Source organism: Ambystoma mexicanum, chromosome 7p, assembly GCF_040938575.1.
Source record: "Ambystoma mexicanum isolate Mex_15411 chromosome 7p, UKY_AmexF1_1, whole genome shotgun sequence".
In the NCBI taxonomy this organism is placed as follows: Eukaryota; Metazoa; Chordata; class Amphibia; order Caudata; family Ambystomatidae; genus Ambystoma; species Ambystoma mexicanum.
In genome coordinates this window covers 818,233,944-818,252,726 of record NC_090939.1, presented here as the reverse complement: position 1 = coordinate 818,252,726, position 18,783 = coordinate 818,233,944, and the positions used below count along the sequence as shown (strand labels likewise).

The 18,783-nt window shown below is 45.3% G+C and overlaps 1 protein-coding gene across 2 annotated transcripts in view; it reads left to right on the top strand.

The window, feature by feature from the left end:
- Positions 1-18,783, top strand: part of LOC138525571 (uncharacterized) — a 281,870-nt gene that overhangs the window by 245,622 nt on the left and 17,465 nt on the right. For both annotated transcript variants that reach the window (XM_069635608.1, XM_069635607.1), the window contains one exon: positions 12,219-12,314. In XM_069635608.1, the coding sequence (XP_069491709.1) occupies positions 12,219-12,314 (96 nt within the window). The remainder of the gene's footprint in view (positions 1-12,218; positions 12,315-18,783) is intronic.

Here is an 18,783-nt window from a genome sequence, read left to right as displayed (position 1 = left end):
TCGAGGGTCGTTGATAGTACTGGACATGTGAGTGCTCTCTGTGGGCTGTCCTATGCTGGGTGCCTCGTGGTACCCCCATGGTCAAAAACATTTCCCGATACCATGGCCACCCCCCAAAGGGTGCAGGTGCACCATTTGCGGTGGCGGTGAAAGGGTTGCCCTGGGCTCGCAACATTGTGGGTGTTGCTGAACATTATGCGTTTGCACCCTATGTTCCTCTGGGCACCTCTGATCTTGCTGTCCTCTTCCCCCTCCACCGCCCTTTGGTAGCCCATATGGGCTCCCTGGGTGGGGGTAGCCATACTGCTGTTCATTTTGATAAGTGTTAATTGGCCTGCTCCTACACTCCCGTGAGAAATGCCCCCACATCCCGCAATTCCAACAATTCCCTTGCCCCCCCCCCTTGAGCCTGGGCCTCCTAACCACCATTCCCTCCGTACCCCGGACCACCACCTCTGTGCCCTCTGTACCCACCTCTTCCTCCACGGGCACTCCGCACTTGCCACTGCAGTCCACTGCACTGCTCCTGTCCGTTCCACTGTGATTGCCCATTTCCCACCCAATTGGCTGCCATTCTCCCTTGTATTGCTACTGACCCCTCCTCCTCCTCTACTTTTCTATCTGTAGGGAGTGCGGCTACAGCTGCTGCAACCTTCCCCAGTTTCGTTTGTATTAATTTTGCCTTGTCTGCCAACCTTTCTGTGCTATCTCCTTCTGCCTTTCCTTGATTGATTCTTTTGCAGTGGTGTACTATTATGCTTTGTATTTCTGGCCAGCCTTTTGCTTCTATTCCTGCTATTTTTTCAAATGCTTTCTGAACTTCTTTTGGGAGCCCTCTCTTTATTATGAAGTAAAAAAAAGATGTTGATTGATCCCAGGCCGTACCCGTTTCCGCTCTCCACATCTCCTGCACCCGTAAAATGAAACCCATGGCATCTTCCCCATCATTCATTATACATTGCATTACTGACTGCAAATCTGGTGTATCTGGGAAGGTGTATCTCAAGGCATCCCAGATTCTCGCGCGCACTGTATTGAAAGAGGCACCATCATGCCGGTCACAATCTAATGTTATTCCTGTGAATCCGGCCTTTGCCAAAACCCTGTCGGCTTGATCACCCACTGCAGATACCAACAAACTTTTAACATCACCAACAGCTAGTGGAATCCCGGCTGTGTATTTCTCAAATGCATATATCCATTTACTTGCTCCTCCCGACAGCGGGGGCAATAATTTCAACAAGTTGACCTTATCCATCTGAGCCCAGGGTATGTAATTTGGCCTCCCTCCTCCTCTATGTATCAAGGGCAGCTGAAGCCTACTCTTTTTTCCTTTCCCAATACTCACATTTGATCCTTTCTTTCCCAATGCTGCCATTCTTCCCACTCTACTCCTTAATCTCCCATTCCATTCTTCCTCCATAGCCCTCCACAGAGGTGTTTCATCTAACCTCACTGGCGCCCCTCCTGCTGCGAACCCTATTCTTCTTCCTTCTAACTCATCTTCCTCTATGTCACAACACAACTCCTCCATCCCTCCAGTGGCCATCCTTCTTCCCTGTGTTTACCTCGGGCGTGTGGTGTTCTAGCTCTATTATTCTAGTCGGCTCATCCTGTATTTGGAATAGTATCTCCCCCTTCTTCCACCCTTCTTCTATGGATCTGTCAGGCGTCTGCACCCTATGTGTTTGCTCGATCCTGGAAGTGCCCGATCCACTTTGTTCACATGTATCTCGTAGTCTAGACAATTCATTTCGGGCTATTGAAAGTCTGGAATCTAAGTCTTCTGTGAATTTTTCAATGTCTATTGTCGGGGTACTCACCTGTTTACTTGTTCTAGGACAATCATATGGTGGGGGCAGTAGGTTGGGGTGTAATTATGGGAGTAGGTGTGGACACGTACACTGGGTAACTGTATCCCTCGGCAGGCACTGGTTTATTCAGAAGGGGATACAGTCATTTTACCTCTACTGGCCCTTCCTTTCCTTCACTCTTCTTTTCACTTCCTTCTGTTACCAGGGGAGAGGTAGTCTGTTCTTGTGCTATTTCCTTTCTTTTGATTGGGGGCATTTCTTCAAATAGCCTCCATAAATCTAGTATTTCCCTTCTATTCTTCAATTGTTTTCCTTTGTACTTCACAAACAGACATGTGGCCACCATGTCCAGCACGCTTTTATCAAACGACCCTCCTTGGGGCCATACCTGGGGTAGCCCTTCCCCCTTTAATTCCGTCACCCATTGGTCATGGTATTTGGTTATGCATTCAGCGTAGCCTGGAAAATGTTGGCAAATATGGGCCAGGGGTGTTTCAGCCCCCATGCTGTTCCCCTGTCTTTCACCCTCTTGTGTCACCTTACGTTGATCGGGGTACCTTGTGTGTACACTGCTAGTGATGGCAGCTCTTAACACTACTGTATCCCTATCATAGCCTGTGCACTAGATCTCAAAAGGTCACACTTACAATGACCGCTTTCCACTAAAGCCCAATACAACCAACTTATCACTTTGACACAACATTGCAGTCATAAAACAAAGGCATAACATATTCAATACATGACGTCAATTTGACACACATTTTACTTACAACATATAACATATACCTCCCTTTCCTTCCTTTGTTATCCTCTATTCAAATGGTCCCATTTATTCTAACCTGTCACACCCTTTAACCTTTACGTTGTCGGAATATCCCCTCATAGATTTTTAGGAAAGATAAAAGAAAAAAAAGCGTTTTCCAAATTATACTTCTACTCATCTGAGACTCTTACTTATATTTTTCTCTGTTTTACTTATTCCCAGTACTAGTCAAGATAGCACTATGCGGCGCCGCCTTCTACCCCCTTGCAGAGCTAGGTTCCTGTCTTCCTTTTTCACCTTGTAATCTCCTCAATTTATCCTAATGGCCATATGCTACAGAAAGAGAAAAGTATGAAAGTACCAGTCAGTTTACCCCTCTAAGAACCCCTTTTTACTTATCTTGACCTCGTACACTCGTATCTATATCCAATTCCTTTTAATGTCGCTCGCACTTAATACTCCCGTGCCCATCTTGATCTGACACCCTCTGGACCCGGTCCGTCCAGGCGGCGCTGCCCCACGCTCAATGGCTGCCCCCGGCGAATGGTACTATGGGTTTTTTGAAGTGGGACCCATACCCTCTCGCCCTACTGCGTGCGCATGTCTAAGCGTACCAGTTGCCGTAGGCGGGCAGCTCTCTTGAGAGGGCGCGCAGTGCGTCTCCGCTGTGGCCGGGGATGTCTTGTGCCATAAAGGGACATAAAGAACGCAATCGCGTTGGGGTCACCACTTCAAAGTGAGAGTTCCCAAAGAAGACAGTTACCCTCTACAATGAGAGGCAATAATGGACACACCCCAACAGGTAATGCGACCAAGACCAAGTGCGGGTGAGATATAAAATGCTTTATCTAATATAGGGCATGCAAAGGACTCTGCAAACTCCGAGAGCGCTCTGTCTGACAATAGCAAAGACAGTCATATTTATTACTAAAATACGTCATGGATGATATAAGCTATAGGGGGCACATAATCATTGGGATTGGGTGGTGAAGACTAGCTACTATGTACAATGTAGGTGCAGCGCTCCATGATTGGCGGAGATCCACGTGGTGGCATCGTGGAGAGCTTGGGTCAGCTGGGCTCATTGGGGTGGAATATCAGGTCAAGAGCTGTACATGTGGATACATTGTTGCTGCACTAACATTTTGCCTTTGTGGCCACGCATACACATTCATCACTGATTTCTATGTCAATTTCTTAATACATCATCATAAAACCGCTGTTAACAGAGGACCCAGTATCATGAGTCCAGGTGTCTTATCAGGGGGCACGGGTTAGGGCACTTTTATCCTTCTACTCTGTTAGATGTAGTAAGAGACAGCTTTACGGTATGTTAGTACAAGAGTGAATAACTACCTCCATCCATGGTCAGTCGAGGTTAGAGTGAACTGAAATACTATTTGGTCAGAAGGGCACGTAGCTGGCACCTCAAAGGCGTCGGGCTGTGGGGCTGTGTTGCTCATAATTCTTCATAACCAGGGCATGGCTGTACACAGTGATTTTATGGTGGCATCAAGTGTCAGGGGGTATGGGGGAAGGTGAATACTTGGTGCGGGCTCAACAGGAATGCAGGGAGGTGTATCTGTATTATTCTATCATCAGTAAACCAGGGACCTTCAGGCCCCAGCCGGGCCTTGGAGGGAGGAGGGTATGAGTTAAATCTGCGGCTCGCTGGTAATGGGAGATGGCCTTGTAGTTCTTTCGCGGGCCTACATTTATCAAGTAGCATGCACATCATTATAAAGACGGAAAACTGAGGTATGTCAGCACAAAGGCATGTATATGTATATATATATATATATATATATACACATTAATCTATAGATATATCATGTGAGCTTATGGGCACTATTTGTTTTACACTTCTTCATGGTGCATGAGTGCTATGTCCACAGAATCAAAATAAAAAAGCTTTTGTTAACATCACATCATTCACAGTTCTTCATTTTGTTGTGGGGCACATTGGGGGAGCTAGCATAAAACGTGAGGTAGAACCAGGTTGGTGCATTTGTCAACATCTGTGACAGGATACAATATTATGCTTATGATCGGACTGGTGTACATGCTCAAGAGTTAAAAAAATTACTTCAAACGACATTCCATTTTGACAAAGGGTGGTGCTCATTACTTTAGACGGCTCGTATATGCTGTGATTATGTAAAATCATACCATACATGGGGATTTCGTACCTTGTCTTTTAAATATTGTGTGGTAGCAATAACCTTTGGTCGGTGCTTACAGATTCAGATATACATATGTTCAACAATTGTATATGTAAGTGCTCTGGGATGGGCCAGGGTCGTTCCATTTTAATATGAACCTCCATTTTAATGTGAACAATCAACATTATGAGTTTTGTGCCTCCCCGCAAATGGCCTAGCAGCATGGATAAGATTGGGTGGCACACAGGTTAAGATTCATTTCTGACACGTCATACGGGAAACAGGGTTGGGGGTTATGCACAACATATATCATGGATGTGGGGGTCTGCGGGAGGTCAAGGCATGTTTGATAGGGACAGCTGTGTTTTTTCCCAGACCTCAACTTAAGGTCCGGTCACCGCCAGGGCAGTGATGTACTGCGGAAGGTAAATGATACAGTGTTTGTTCTGTTTCTTGTTCGTGCCTAGTTGCTCGTGACAACAGCCCTTCACTGGAGCCGCCATGGGGAGGAGGCTGGGGGAAGTGCGGGCTCGCTGTGTGCAATCAAGTGGGGGAGAGCTGCAGCTCTGAAGGGTGCCTGTTCCACAGAGGCCTGAATTAGAGTGCTCAAAATGGATTCTAAGTGTGTTACAAAAAAGAGTCTGTGTTATGCTACAAGGTGAGCCGTGCAGCCTCATGCGTCGGCCCGCAGCCATCCTGCATCCAAGACCCAGGTGCATGGATGGCTGCCGACGAGTCATAAGCCTCACGTAGGAGAGGAGTGTAGGTGGAGGGGGTCCTGAAGACCTTTCCTCCCATACACCCTCCCCACGGTTACCTCCAACTCTCTAAGGGCTAGACGTTTCTTCAGGCAGAGAGTGGGGGGGTAGCTCTCTCTCCTCTGCAGATGCCTCCCTCTGGAATGGCCTCCCTGCTCCTCAAAACTTTAGCAGACCATCTGATTTTCCGGAAGCAGCTCAAAACGTTCCTCTTCTCCTCTGCTTTCGCTCTCTCCCTCCCCTGCTGACCTACCTGACCTACCTGTCTGCTGTACTGACTGGTTGCTTGGCTACCCTCAGAGTCTCACTGAGTCCAGGCTCATTCTTGATCAGTCACCCTTGCACTGCCTCTGGGCCTACCATGCACTTAGGGACTGTAACTGTAACCCTACAGTCACTTGTTGTCTTTGCACTACCCAGAGCCGCACTGTCCTGGCTGCACTTACTCAGAGCATTACAGCCCTGTTTTCCCCTCTCTTTTTCCTTGCACTTCCCCCTCCCTTTCGCCTTGCATTTCTCATCCTCACGATGTGAATGATACAAGGGGCCTAATTACGACCCAGGCGGTAAGGGATTACCGGTAATGGTACCGGTAATCCTTTACCACCCTATTACGAGGTCCCTTTGTGGGTCCCTATGTACGGGACCCGCAAAGGGACGTTGAAGGTAATTACGGTACCACACTTTGTGGTACGGTAATTACCGCCTTCCCCATTCCCATTGAGCCCTATGGGGGCAAAAATGGGAATGGGGAAGTGCCATGGTGAATGGGGAATTACCGCCCCCGCACACCTTGGAATGGGGAGGTAATTCCGCCATTTACCATGGCGGAATTGGTAAAATACCGGCAGCAACCATGGATCAACTAGCACCATGGTTACCACACAGGTCGTAATGAGGCCCAAGGCCTTTTAAGATCATCTGTTTTGTCCACCATCTATCTTCACTCCATTGCTTGTCGCGCCAGGAAACACTTGTGTACAGGTGTGTTATAATAGACTTATATCATATTATCACAGATGCTCAAAAAAATATACAATGCTGCAGTAAGAAATTACTAGAGTGGCAGCACCCAAAAGACCAATCTAGCCAGGTAATTACACTTAGCAGGACTGCTTTATCAGAAATGCGCAGTTAAAAAAAAGTCATACCAAATTGAGGAATAACTAGAGTGGCTGCACCAAAATGCCTCTCTAGCCACTAATACCACATACCATGCCTGCTTAGCCTGGACATGGACAACCATTATGATTTATCGCACAATCCCACCGCCCACACATCCCCTCTCCCTCCCATGCCCTACCCCAACCTCCAAAATCAGCTCCATGGCCCAGAATTACCTTCATGTCCCTCTTCCCTGTACCAGAGCTTACGTTTGAGGCTCCGTGCCTCGTAGGTAAGTACTGGAATGAGGAAGAGTGGGATTAGGAGTAATGAAGATACAGGTAGCTAAGTCAGGCATTACCTCCATGTACCTCTACCTCAACCCAGTGCTTGTGTATCAGGCATAGTGCCCCATACACAAGTACTGCCTCACACTAGTACAGGGACAAGGAAGAATAGGGCTAGGAGTAATGACGATTACCAATAGGTAATTAAGGCATTAAACACAGGTAGGGGTTTAACAATATTCAATTGACTGGGCTGCAGCACTCACCCCCAGAAATGTTGTGCTATGTTGACTCAACCTGGCTGACCTTCAGAGCAGTTGCCGGACAGAACAGGACACAGATGTTAAACAGCACCTGAGTTTCGCTGTTAACAAGGGCCCAGCAGTTACTAACGTAAAGCATTTCACTGTTAGTACCTGCATTCAAATGCCACATTTTTTAGACAATTGAAATTGTGATGTGTGTTTATTAATTTCATGGCAGGGAATGATTGGAAGGGTAGAAAGGGAGCAGGAAACCGTTCATTCTCACAACATTTCATAAGTGGGTGCTTGCAGACTTAAAGGAGAGAGTTAACTGCTTGTAACATTGACGATGCATTAGAATAGTCTCATTAAAATGCTAAAAAAGTTAGATGCCCCCACACAAATAAGTTTGCCTCCCCCACCACTCGTGAAGTTAGCGCCTCTCCCAACATTTGAAGGATCAGCCCCCCGAAATATAGGTTTTGTTGCGCCCCTGCCACAAGCACATACACCATTCACCATATGCACGCATGCACGCCCATCCATACTTACATTTAAGTGTGCACTCTTTCACCATACAGGCACACCCAGGCAGCCATTCATACATTTAAGTGTGCACCCTTTCACCATACAGGCACACCAAGGCAGCCATTCATACATTTAAGTGTGAACCCTTTCACCATAGACATACACACGCACACCCAGTCACCTACACATTGGTGTGCACCCTTTCACCATACACTCACACACGTACACGTCATGGGGTTGAGGGGAGCCCTATTACTTCAAAAAGAAATTGGGCCCCAGTATAAGTTTGCCGGTACGTTAACAACGGTACCGGTAAGCTTGCTGGTACCGTTGTTACCAGACTGGCAAACTCTGAGTTCTGCTCGCTGGTGCCTTCCCGCACCAGGTCTGACCTGGTGGACGTACCGGCACCCACGAGCAGAGCATGTCGGATTCACCGGCACTATTTCTAATGGTGCCGGTGCATCCAAGCTCCCCATTCCCATTGAACCCTATGGGGATCAAATGGGAATGGGGAGCATTTTTTTCCGGTACCTGTGAATTGGCATTTACCAAGTCTGGGGGGGAGGTAATGACCCGGTAATTGCCCATTCGTGGGTGCCGGAAAAATGCGCAAGTTTGGCGGCAGCCTGCCAGTTTTCCCAGAAAGGCTACCGCCAAACTTGTAATGAGGCTGATTGTTTCTTTTTGAAATCACTCTGACTTCATAAAGACATTATTTCTATTAAATTGAAATTGACTGAAATCATTTCTTTATGAAGGCAGAGTGACTTCAAAAATAAACTATTTCTTTTTGAAGTCATAGGGCTCCCCCACCCCATGACATTCAGGCTTCCAGCCTGGGGTCTTCCATGTCATGGGGTAGGGGGAGCCCTCGGACTTCAAGAAAGTTTCTTTTTGTAGTCACTCTGTCTTCATAAAGACATTATTTCTGTTACAGAAATAATTTCTTTATAAAGACAAAGTGATTTAAAAAAGAAATGTAAAAAAAAAAGATTTGAAAAAATATATTTTTTAATTTCTTTCCAAGTGGGGCCCCCTCCCAGGACATGTGCTAGCGGGGCCCCCTGCACCGTGGGTGGTGCGGGGGCCCCTGTTACACCAGTGGGGGCACACCTTGGGCCTCATTACACAGTAGGCGGTAGGGATTTACCGGCACCGGTAAAATACCGGTACCGGTAAATCCCTGCCGCCTTACTACGAGGTCCCTTAGCGGGTTGGAGTTTTAACGCCTGCTTTTTGCAGGCGTTAAATACCAACCCGCTAAGGGACCTCGGAGCTAATTACGGCACCGCAAAATTGCGGTGCCGTAATTAGCGCCTTCCCCATTCCCATAGAGCCCTATGGGGCAGAAATGGGAATGGGGAAGGGCAATGGCGGAAGGGGGATTTACCGCCCCTCCAACCTTGGGATGGGGCGGTAAATCCCCTTTCCGCCAAGGCGGTGCCGGTATTTTACCGGCATGAGCCATGGCGCTAATAGCGCCATGGCTCACCGCCTACCGTGTAATGAGGCCCCTTGTGTCACCCAACATTTCTGCCAGTTTGCCCATGTACAGGTTAAAGAACATGGAAAGCAGAACTCAACCCTGTAAAATGATACAGGCTTGCCCTGCTTAATATTAGTGTTTACGTAACTTGGTATTGATGGAACTGAATGTTTCTATTTCTTCACTGTAGATGTGAAAGGCGTTAGCTTGCCAACAATGAATGCAGTTACAGAGTAGAAATGGGAAGCCAAAAGAGTTGATGTCTGGATCTTTAGCGATTAAAGCATTGTAGGTATTCTGTTATCCTCTCAGAGATGAGGTTGAGGTACTCTTTAGGGGATGTTTCAGGGGTTCTTTCAGTCTATTGATAGTTTGAGGGAGGTACTGAATTATGCAAAGTATGAAAAGGGCATAGGAAGGTGCTCTGACCAGTCAAGATGGATGCAAGTTGGAAACGTATGATATCAGAGGGTCTAAGAATGAGACCAAGGATATTCTCTACATTTTTAGTAAGTTAGGAGAAGAGTTGTTGGAGATTGAGGACCTAAAAATGCTTTCCAGAAGCTAGACAGGGTGAACAATGGTGATGCCCGTGAAGAGGGGTGGGGAAGCCTGCCACCCCCAACCCATCCTACCAAATTCATGAAAAGAAAGAGGGCCAGAAAGCACTGCAATCAGCCATTCTATTTTGTACGAATCCCCAATGGACACATGATGAACGAATACGTCAAGAGGTATCCCCTCAGTCAGCCGTACCTTCTGAGGAGCATACAGGCCTACCCATGTGTGGATGAAGAGCCAAAAGTCGTGATTAAGGATACCTGTATGTACAGCTTGGATTAGACACCAAGGAGTCATGTTGCTGATGTCATTAGAGACGCCACGACATAGCAACGTTAGACATAAAGCACACACGCCATCCGTACTTCGGGACACAGAGACACACTCAAATACATGAAGAACACAATCGTACAGTTCTATAGTTAGAGGACAGATACATATACATACTGGCATTGCTCTTATTATTTTTGCCATTATCCAAACGCAGCAATGCAGAAACCACAAGAGACAAGAGATCTTGAGCACAGCTTGCAGATGCTTACATGTGAATAACCCTATGGTGGAGCACCTATGGGACCTGACAGAGCCAAGTGTGACTAACCTATGGAAATGTAGTATAGTATGGACACGGTAGAAACCGCATTATAAGCTTTAGGAAAATGACAGCAGGCCTTCAGCCTCAGAGCAAGAGATGGTCTGAGTTGATTCAGGCTGCACAGAGAGCAAGATGTGTGAAACAGGACCCAGAGCCAAGGCCAAGAGATACGGATGAGATTCCAATCCCCAGAGGTGAAATGGACCAGCTGCAGAAAATGCTAATAAATCCTCATAATTCGGAGCTACACAGCTCAAAATTTGTGGTCTCTGAACACGTGACACGGCCGAAGCAACCAGCAGTGGGAAAGGAGTGCTGGTCCCAGGCAGCCATGCACAGACAGCGACAAGTATGCAACAATATGCAACAAGTGTTGCGCTGATCAGGAGAGCCCTCTTATGAGCTAAGGTGGTACACACAAATTACAATGCAGACACATAGTAATTCTTATTACCTTGAATAGGTACACAGCGAGCTGAGAACCTTTGCGGATCCCAGGCCTGTGGACGTCAGTTCTAGCCAATCAGAGTTTAGTACCCTAGGGATGGGTAGCAATGGCAAGAACCAATGGTAAGAATACCACACTGCAACAATGTTATAGTTAGCGACTTGGGGACGGGACCAGGCCAGCAACCTGACATGCAAGGGACAGTAGAATAACATCTATAAGGTCCACTTTAGGTGGTATAATACTCAATACCAAATTATCTGGTTTACTGGAGAAGGGCCCAGGTTGTGACATCACTCTGATGTAATTGAGTAGTAAAACTGGCCTGCGAGCCGATGAAGAGCGAGATGTGCATGGATTCTCTGTGTTCCTGTGCTGATCCCTGTTCGTTTTGCCTGTAGTAAACCACAGTTTGAACTTGCTGTTGACTGAGTCCTCCGTGTATCCTGGGCAGAAGGAGTTGGGCCCTTCAAGTCAGGTGACTTGCAGTGTCCCTCTGGCATACCTGGGGGTCCTCTCCAACACCCGAAAGGACGGATCTAGAAAGATTCTGATAGTGTGACAGGAAGTGAAGTTTCTGATGAAGGTAACAGAGCGGACTTAGAAGGACGAAGAAAGAAAAGAAAGGAAACACGGGCAAAGAAAATATATGGAGATATAGTTAGATGTGGACAAGCAGAAAGTAATTTGATGAGGCACGGTGCACTGTGAAGTATAATCATGCAAAACAGGGTCTGCTTCCTCATAATATTTTGCAGGACCCTCCCATCGTCACACAAGTATATGCCTTATTACAGTTTGTTGAAATGTTTTAATACATTGACATGCTGAATATTTGAACAAATGTGTGCCCACCACACAGAGCCAATCATGCTCCAGGCTCCAACACTGCTACAAGGGGAGCTATGGTGACGAGGCTTCTACAAGTGCACCCTCAAACATTGGATCTGCATCTCTTGTCCATCTGCATCTCAAGCAGACTTGTCCTAGCCCCACGACAGGACTTTGAACCCACATAAAGAAACCTCCTCTTGAAGTACTAACTGCCCATCACAGAACATTCAGCTTTAACTTCCAATCACTCTTAATATAAACCAGAAGGGAATCACACTTTTCAGGTAGAGCACGCTCTTTTTTCACCCCCACGTCATTTTTGTAAACAAGTTTGGTCTAGCACGTCTAATCTTGTGTTGCATATTGTTATTCCATGGAGCATCCCCTAGTGCTACCCAAAGTTGTTTATGCTTTTTAATAAGCCTAAGTAAAGTTGAAATACATATATTTAAAACCTACAAAACACACATTATGAAATTGAAATGTGACATTCAAGTTGTGAAGAATGGTATGTTTTGCCTTAGGCAGATTTTCTATGGGACTAAAGTTGAAGCAAATGCGTAAAAAAGTAAATGCATACAAATAAAATACATTTGGAACATAAATGCTTGCTTTGTATCCAATCTACAGTTATTTATGTCTAAAGAGGATATGCCGCATGAAGCCATCCTGACAGAGCCATTGTACCTCAATCATAAAGCAAGTTATAGCTCTCCAATCTTCCAGGTCAGTATAGCATATTTCTAGTATTGTGTTAAAAGAGGCAGACTGTATTGTGAAAGCAGCCACATCTTTGAAAAATGACATTGATGGTGAATCCCTGGATTGAGTGAACATGAATGTGTTATGCATAAGTAGATACCCATCAAATTAAAGTGTAATCAGATTCATTTGAAATGTATCCCATTTAAATTCTTGCTACACTCTCTTATCTAAAACTCAAGCAGTTTAACAAAGTGACTCTCTGGGAAGTTGAGAATGCCCTAAGTTATACATATGTTTCCCTTCAACTTGAATACAATTTCCACAATCAGGAAACACAGCATTATGTACATAAAGTCCAAACAGCATACAGCCTCAATCACGCAACACATTTTGTTTGAATAAATCCCACTGGGCCTCATTATGACCCAGGCGGTAAGGGAATACCGGTACCGGTAAGGGCACTGGTGCCGGTAATCCCTTACCGCCCAATTACGAGGTCCCTTTGCGGGTCCCTTCCATAACTGCTGGTTTTACCAGCCATTAAGGAAGGGACCCGCAAAGGGACCTCGGAGGTAATTACGGTACCGCAATTTGTGGTACCGTAATTACCTCCTTCCCCATTCCCATTGAGCCCTATGGGGCAAAAATGGGAATCGGGAAGGGCCAATGGTGAATGGGGACTTACCGCCCCGCCAACCTTGGATTGGGGCGGTAATTCCGCCATTCACCATGGCGGAATCCGGCGTCAACCATGGCGCTAATAGCGCCATGGTTTAACGCCTGGGTCGTAATGAGGCCTGAGACTCCTCCTCTGTAAAGCTCTGCTACTGACCCACCTGTGGGTGCAGAAACATGGAGTGTGGGGGAGGCTGGAGTAAACAATAGAGTAGCCCAAGTTCAAACCAGGAAACTGTGGCATGTAGCTCAGGATACATTGTTAGTCATGGAAATATGTGTGGGGATCAGTGGCCATCCCAGAGGTGATGTTGATCCCCCCACACCCCCAATAGACAAGCATGCCAGAAGACTAGCAACATGAATCAGAAAGGAGAAACTACAGCAGAGAAACGGTTTGGAGCTTAACATGGTGAAGGATATGCTTTCCTCTCATTACAACACATCTTTGCCCTCATCTAAGTGCTTCATCCTAGTCTCCCATCCTACTCCTAGTCCTCATCCCCATATTTGTCCCTCTGGCCTCCTGCAGCCTCTCATCCTACTCTCTCATCCATATTCCTCTTCCTAATCATTTGTCATTGTCCCTTGTGCTCGTATCCTGCCCTCATTGACCCTCTTAATCCCTTGTTTCAGTCGCTCATTCCTAACTTCTCGTCCTTGTACTGTAGGGATTTTAGAAATATAATAGTTTGCTTTCATAGTGCAGGGGAGGAGCCAAATACCTCTACCGGAAGTTCCTCCCCGATTTTGCTTATATGTTAGCAGCCAGAAATTGCGACATGTACAATATCAGTAAGAGTGCCAATACCGCAGAAAGTCCTTGAAACAAGGTAGCCATTGATAAAACCCTATATGTATCCACAAAGTAATGATGATCTTCTGAAGGATGTTCCAGAAGAAGTGTGAAAATGAATGAAAGAAGGATTTGGTGACGTCACATGAAGTGTAGGTGATGCACAAAGAAGAGATATAAATGAAGAAAGATATAGACCCTATAGAACCTGATGGCGAAGTAATGAAGTATGTAACATTTCACCCCTGAAATGAAGATTGCATGTGCGGAGAGGCACTGAAGAAAATGCAAAACCATTTTACAATTGTACAGATGCAGTAACACAAGTAGACAAAGTAATCATAAGGCTGGCTATACATAGTGAATAGATCGTGGTGATGCGCCAATGTATGTATATGTAGGAAATATATAGAATCTGGATATTCCACAATGCACTTTAGCAAACTTTGACCCCATGAATGGAAGAAATGGAAGTGTGGTGCAGCAGAATAATAGGTGATGGTGAAGGAAGATTCATGAAAGGCTTGCCTGGTCCAGTGTCAAGAGTTGGGGCCGCTGAGGGCCCAGCCATGTACTCAAGCAGATACAAAAACGTGAGAAGCAAGCTCAGCTTCCATTTGAGGTGTATTGAAAACCATCGAGGGTGCCTAGATTTCTTCATTTACAGGTTTTAAAATACAACAAAGAGCTCGAAAAGGTGGTCTCCAGTCACATGATTGGATGAGAATAGACTTTGGGTCGAGCTACACCGAGACCAGAAGATAAGACCTTGCTTCACTCCCTTTTATTCCCAGGTGCAGTGAGCCTCTACAAGGCTGAGTTCAAAGGTATTAATTGAATGGCAGACCGGAAGAGCTATGATGGATGTTAGGCTAATTGGGTGGGAGGCATGACCAGGCCAAACCCCTCAGCACCTGGAGTCCCAGTTGTGTGCTGCTAGCGTGTGGAATGTTCCAGAAGGGTGCAAGTGTGCCAACCAATTGTAGAGGACCACGTATTAAGGAGCCCTATAGTTTGAGAAGCCAACAGTATGTCGTATATATTTTCATGACACGGAAGATGACTTGCACTTGGGATGGGCTTAGTTACCCACCTGATCTTAAAGATCCAATCACGTCCCTGAGCCCATAGAAAGTATATGTAGATGTTCCCCATTGATCAACCACAACCCCTAGTCGTTTTTCTAAAAATGTTGCCATGTATCCTGGCGTCACTCAAGACGAATATTTAGTATAAAGGCAATGGGCCTCATTACGACCCTGGCGGTAAGGGGTTTACGCCAGCGTTAGCTGCGCCGACCCCTTACCGCCAATTACGAGGTCCCTTAGCGCCATGGAGCTTTTAACACCCGCTTTTAGCGGGTGTTAAAATCCATGGCGCTAAGGGACCATGGAGTTAATTACGCCACCGTAATTTACGGTGGCGTAATTAACGCCTTCCCCACTCCCAATATGCCCTATGGGGCAAAAATGGGAATGGGGAAGGGTAAATGGGGATTGGGGACTTACCGCCCCGCCAAGGTCGGAATGGGGCGGTAAGTCCGCCAACCACCATGGCGTAAACGTAGTTTACGCCATGGTGGTAAAGTGACGGCCCAGGCGGTAACTTACCGCCTGGGTCGTAATGAGGCCCAATGTCTTTTTAGGATTATGTCGAGATAGGTCTGTGCGGCGTCTGTTGATGTCTGTTGTACTCCCTATTTTAAAGACTTGTTATAAAAACAGCTTTAACTTTTGCCAACTTCTTGAGTTGGTGTGATTATTGATGTTTGAAGTAAGATCTGCATCCACATCCATCTCAAATACTGTTACCTCTTCTTATTGGACCCGTTACCTGGGTTCATTGTAGTGACATTCCCTATTGTAGCTCTACATTCAATTGTACTTATTTGGGACTCTTCCAGCCATGTAAAATGAGATTAAACATACCCATAAACCTTTTCATTTCACTTACCAAGGCTTTTATTCTTATATAAACTAACTGGTACACCTACAACTATTATAAATGGAATCTAACAGAAAGTCTTGTACTGATGAAACCAAACCATCTCTTTATTAACCAGTGAATCACACATCAGTACATTCTCCTCATTGACATTAAAAATGCAGCACTGTAGTTCTAATATACACCTGTCAGTGGGCCATCAATATCCCTGTTAAAGTTTAATTCATCACATTCATCCCAAAAAACAAATGTGAACAACACTCATAGAGAAAAATAAAACACAAAATTCTATCTTTTTGTTTGTCTTCATGACAATTTAAACTGCCAAGAGAGCAACCAAGCCATATTTGCAAACTTGCCCCTAAAATGCTTTCAGTGTAGAATATTAACCATGTGTCTCCCGTGTACTGAATTAAATACATATGTTTTGGCCTGATTTTATTTGGCCTGTTCATGGTGGAACAATGATAGTGTTGAAACAAGCACACAGAACCCAGATGCGCATACTGAATTCTCAAGCCTCGCTTGCCGCAATCTTGCTCTTGCATTTTTATGGGAGTCAGTAGTATTCGGTGGCCCAATCTTGGGTTGATTCCAGCTGCTAAATGGCATGATATTGCCCGAGTGGGCACCTTTCCAGAGAACAGGTTATTTGGCTGTGTTCGTTCTCGGTATAGGGGCTCCCAGACTTTTTTATTTTATTTCTAAGAACTTGGGGTTACGCAGGCTAATCCAGATCTGGACCCCTTGCTCAATGTGCTTAGAGAGACACAGCTTCACCTCACTGATGAAGCCCGAAAAGGCTGATACATGCGTGTGGGGTTGATGTTGGTTCTCTTGTTCAGAGAAGAATTGCCTAGCATTTCAGTGCTGGACTTCCCAAGTCGGTGGGACAAGACTGATATGCAAATGGTATTTCTCCTCTGTGAAAGGTACAGTGAGCTAAAACATAGGTATAAACCATCCCGAGTGGGCACCTTCCAAGAGAACAGGTTTTTTGTCCGTGTTCGTTCTCATGTTCATCTCGGTAGAGGGGTTCCCCGACCTTTTTTTGATTCCTTTTTATTTTTAGACATGTTCAGAGGCAAAGATCAGCTTGCATTCTTTGTAAACAAATGCTTTGGCTTTTCTCTTCATTCCCTGAAAAATCTGCCTCTGGTTTACAGTTAAAATGCCACAGTAAAAGGCAAAAAACGAAATGCTAACAGCAGCTAACATCAACAACAACCCTTCCTCTTGTGTGTATTCACTTTTCATAGTTACCCTATTCTTCATACACTTTCTACATGCCCATATAAGCTCATCTAAACAGAATGGGCCTCATTACAACCCTGGCGGCAAAACAGGCATGGCTGCCGCCGGAGTTGCATTTTTTCTGGCACCCGTCAATGAGGAATTACCAGGTAATTCCAACATTGCTGGACCCGGTAATTCCTTCATTGCCGGGTGCCGGTGCATCTGACATGCTGCGCTCGCGGGTGCCACTCCGCCCGCCAGGCCATACCTGCCGGGCTGACAGGTGCCTGCGAACACAGCTCGTAGTATGGCGGTCTGGGAATTACGGTACCGGCATGCTTACCGGTACCGTAGTTTCTGGATCGCCATTCTTATAATGAGGCCCAATGTCTTTGTTTACTCACCTCACAACTTCATGAACACGTAACGTCATGTGAGAGATGCTTCATTCTAAAAACAATAGCCCCGGGTTAACTAAACACATTTCTAACTAAATGTTTTTTTTCTAATTTCCGTGCCTCCTTGTTTTTTGTTCCTCTGAAATTTATGCTGTAACAACTTGTGCTCTAACAGCACAATTCCCTTGTTTAACCGAACAAATGTTGTGATAAGAGACGTTTCCTCACTTCAATCCTGTGTGAATAAGCTATTCCCTAGGTTCTGGGTTGTAGTAATTTGATACACTGATTTTTAGAGTATTTCAGAAAATGCATTGTTAAATCTTTTAAGCCTTGTTTTATATTTACACATCAGAGTGTCCATATCACTAAGCTGCATGTTCATGTAATGCAGCTCCGTTCCATATCACAGTACTCCTTTCATCCTTTGCCTTTTTTAATGAAATATTGACCCTGTTTTAAAAAGAATCATGGCTTACACTGTAATCAATGAAAAGTAGAACCATGTCAGGTAACATGCAAAACAATACAATTCTTAATTCTGATAATTTGTTACATTCTTTTGATTCGTGCTGGGATCATTGAGATCAAAAGTCCCATGCACATCAGATGATGAAGAAACCATAATTCGCATTTCAACAGCGATTCTTTGACTTGTGTTTTTCACTCTTACCTTCTGATGTGTCTGAACTCTGTCTGGCCTTGCCCCATTATTGTCCATTATTTGACACAATGGTTCTTGTTTTTTGCACCTTCTGTTACACTCCTGTGCATGCAGGCTACTGTTCTGAAGGGGATGGTTCTGATTTATTAAAGGCAATCGTGCAACCAGTTACTATTCATATCCTTCTGCACCACTGATATATTGGTTTTACATTGTGTTACACTCTCGATTGCGGTGTCTAGTCAAATGGTCGACAGACAAAGGGTCGACAGTCAAAAGGTCGACACAATTTGGTCGACAGGTCAAATGATCAATTTTTTTTTTGTTATATATATTTTTTTAGGTTTTCGTTTCGGAAAAAAAGTGGTTTTTAGCAAGAAAAATGGGGTTTGGGGGTACCCCCCCAAAAAAAGTGAAAAAACAAAAAACAAAAAAAGTGATCATTTGACCTGTCGACCTTTTGGTGTCGACCATTTGTCCTGTCGACCATTTAGATTCGATCATTTGACCTACAACCCTCGATTGCTACATGGTTTAGATTCTAAAGCATCCTCACGGTACCTCTCTTTGCTATTTGCTAACTTTATGTCTTCACTTAATGGTCAGTCTTATCCTTCATTCTTCTGCTTCTTCAATGAACCCTACTTGCTAGGATGGTGCTTCTTCCTTTTCTGGTTCCTGTGTTTCCAGGCGTTCTATCTCTGAAATGAATGTGATCGCTCCGTTGTGTTCAAAATTGACCTGCTTGGTCTCTCTATGTTTTCTATAATTGTGTAT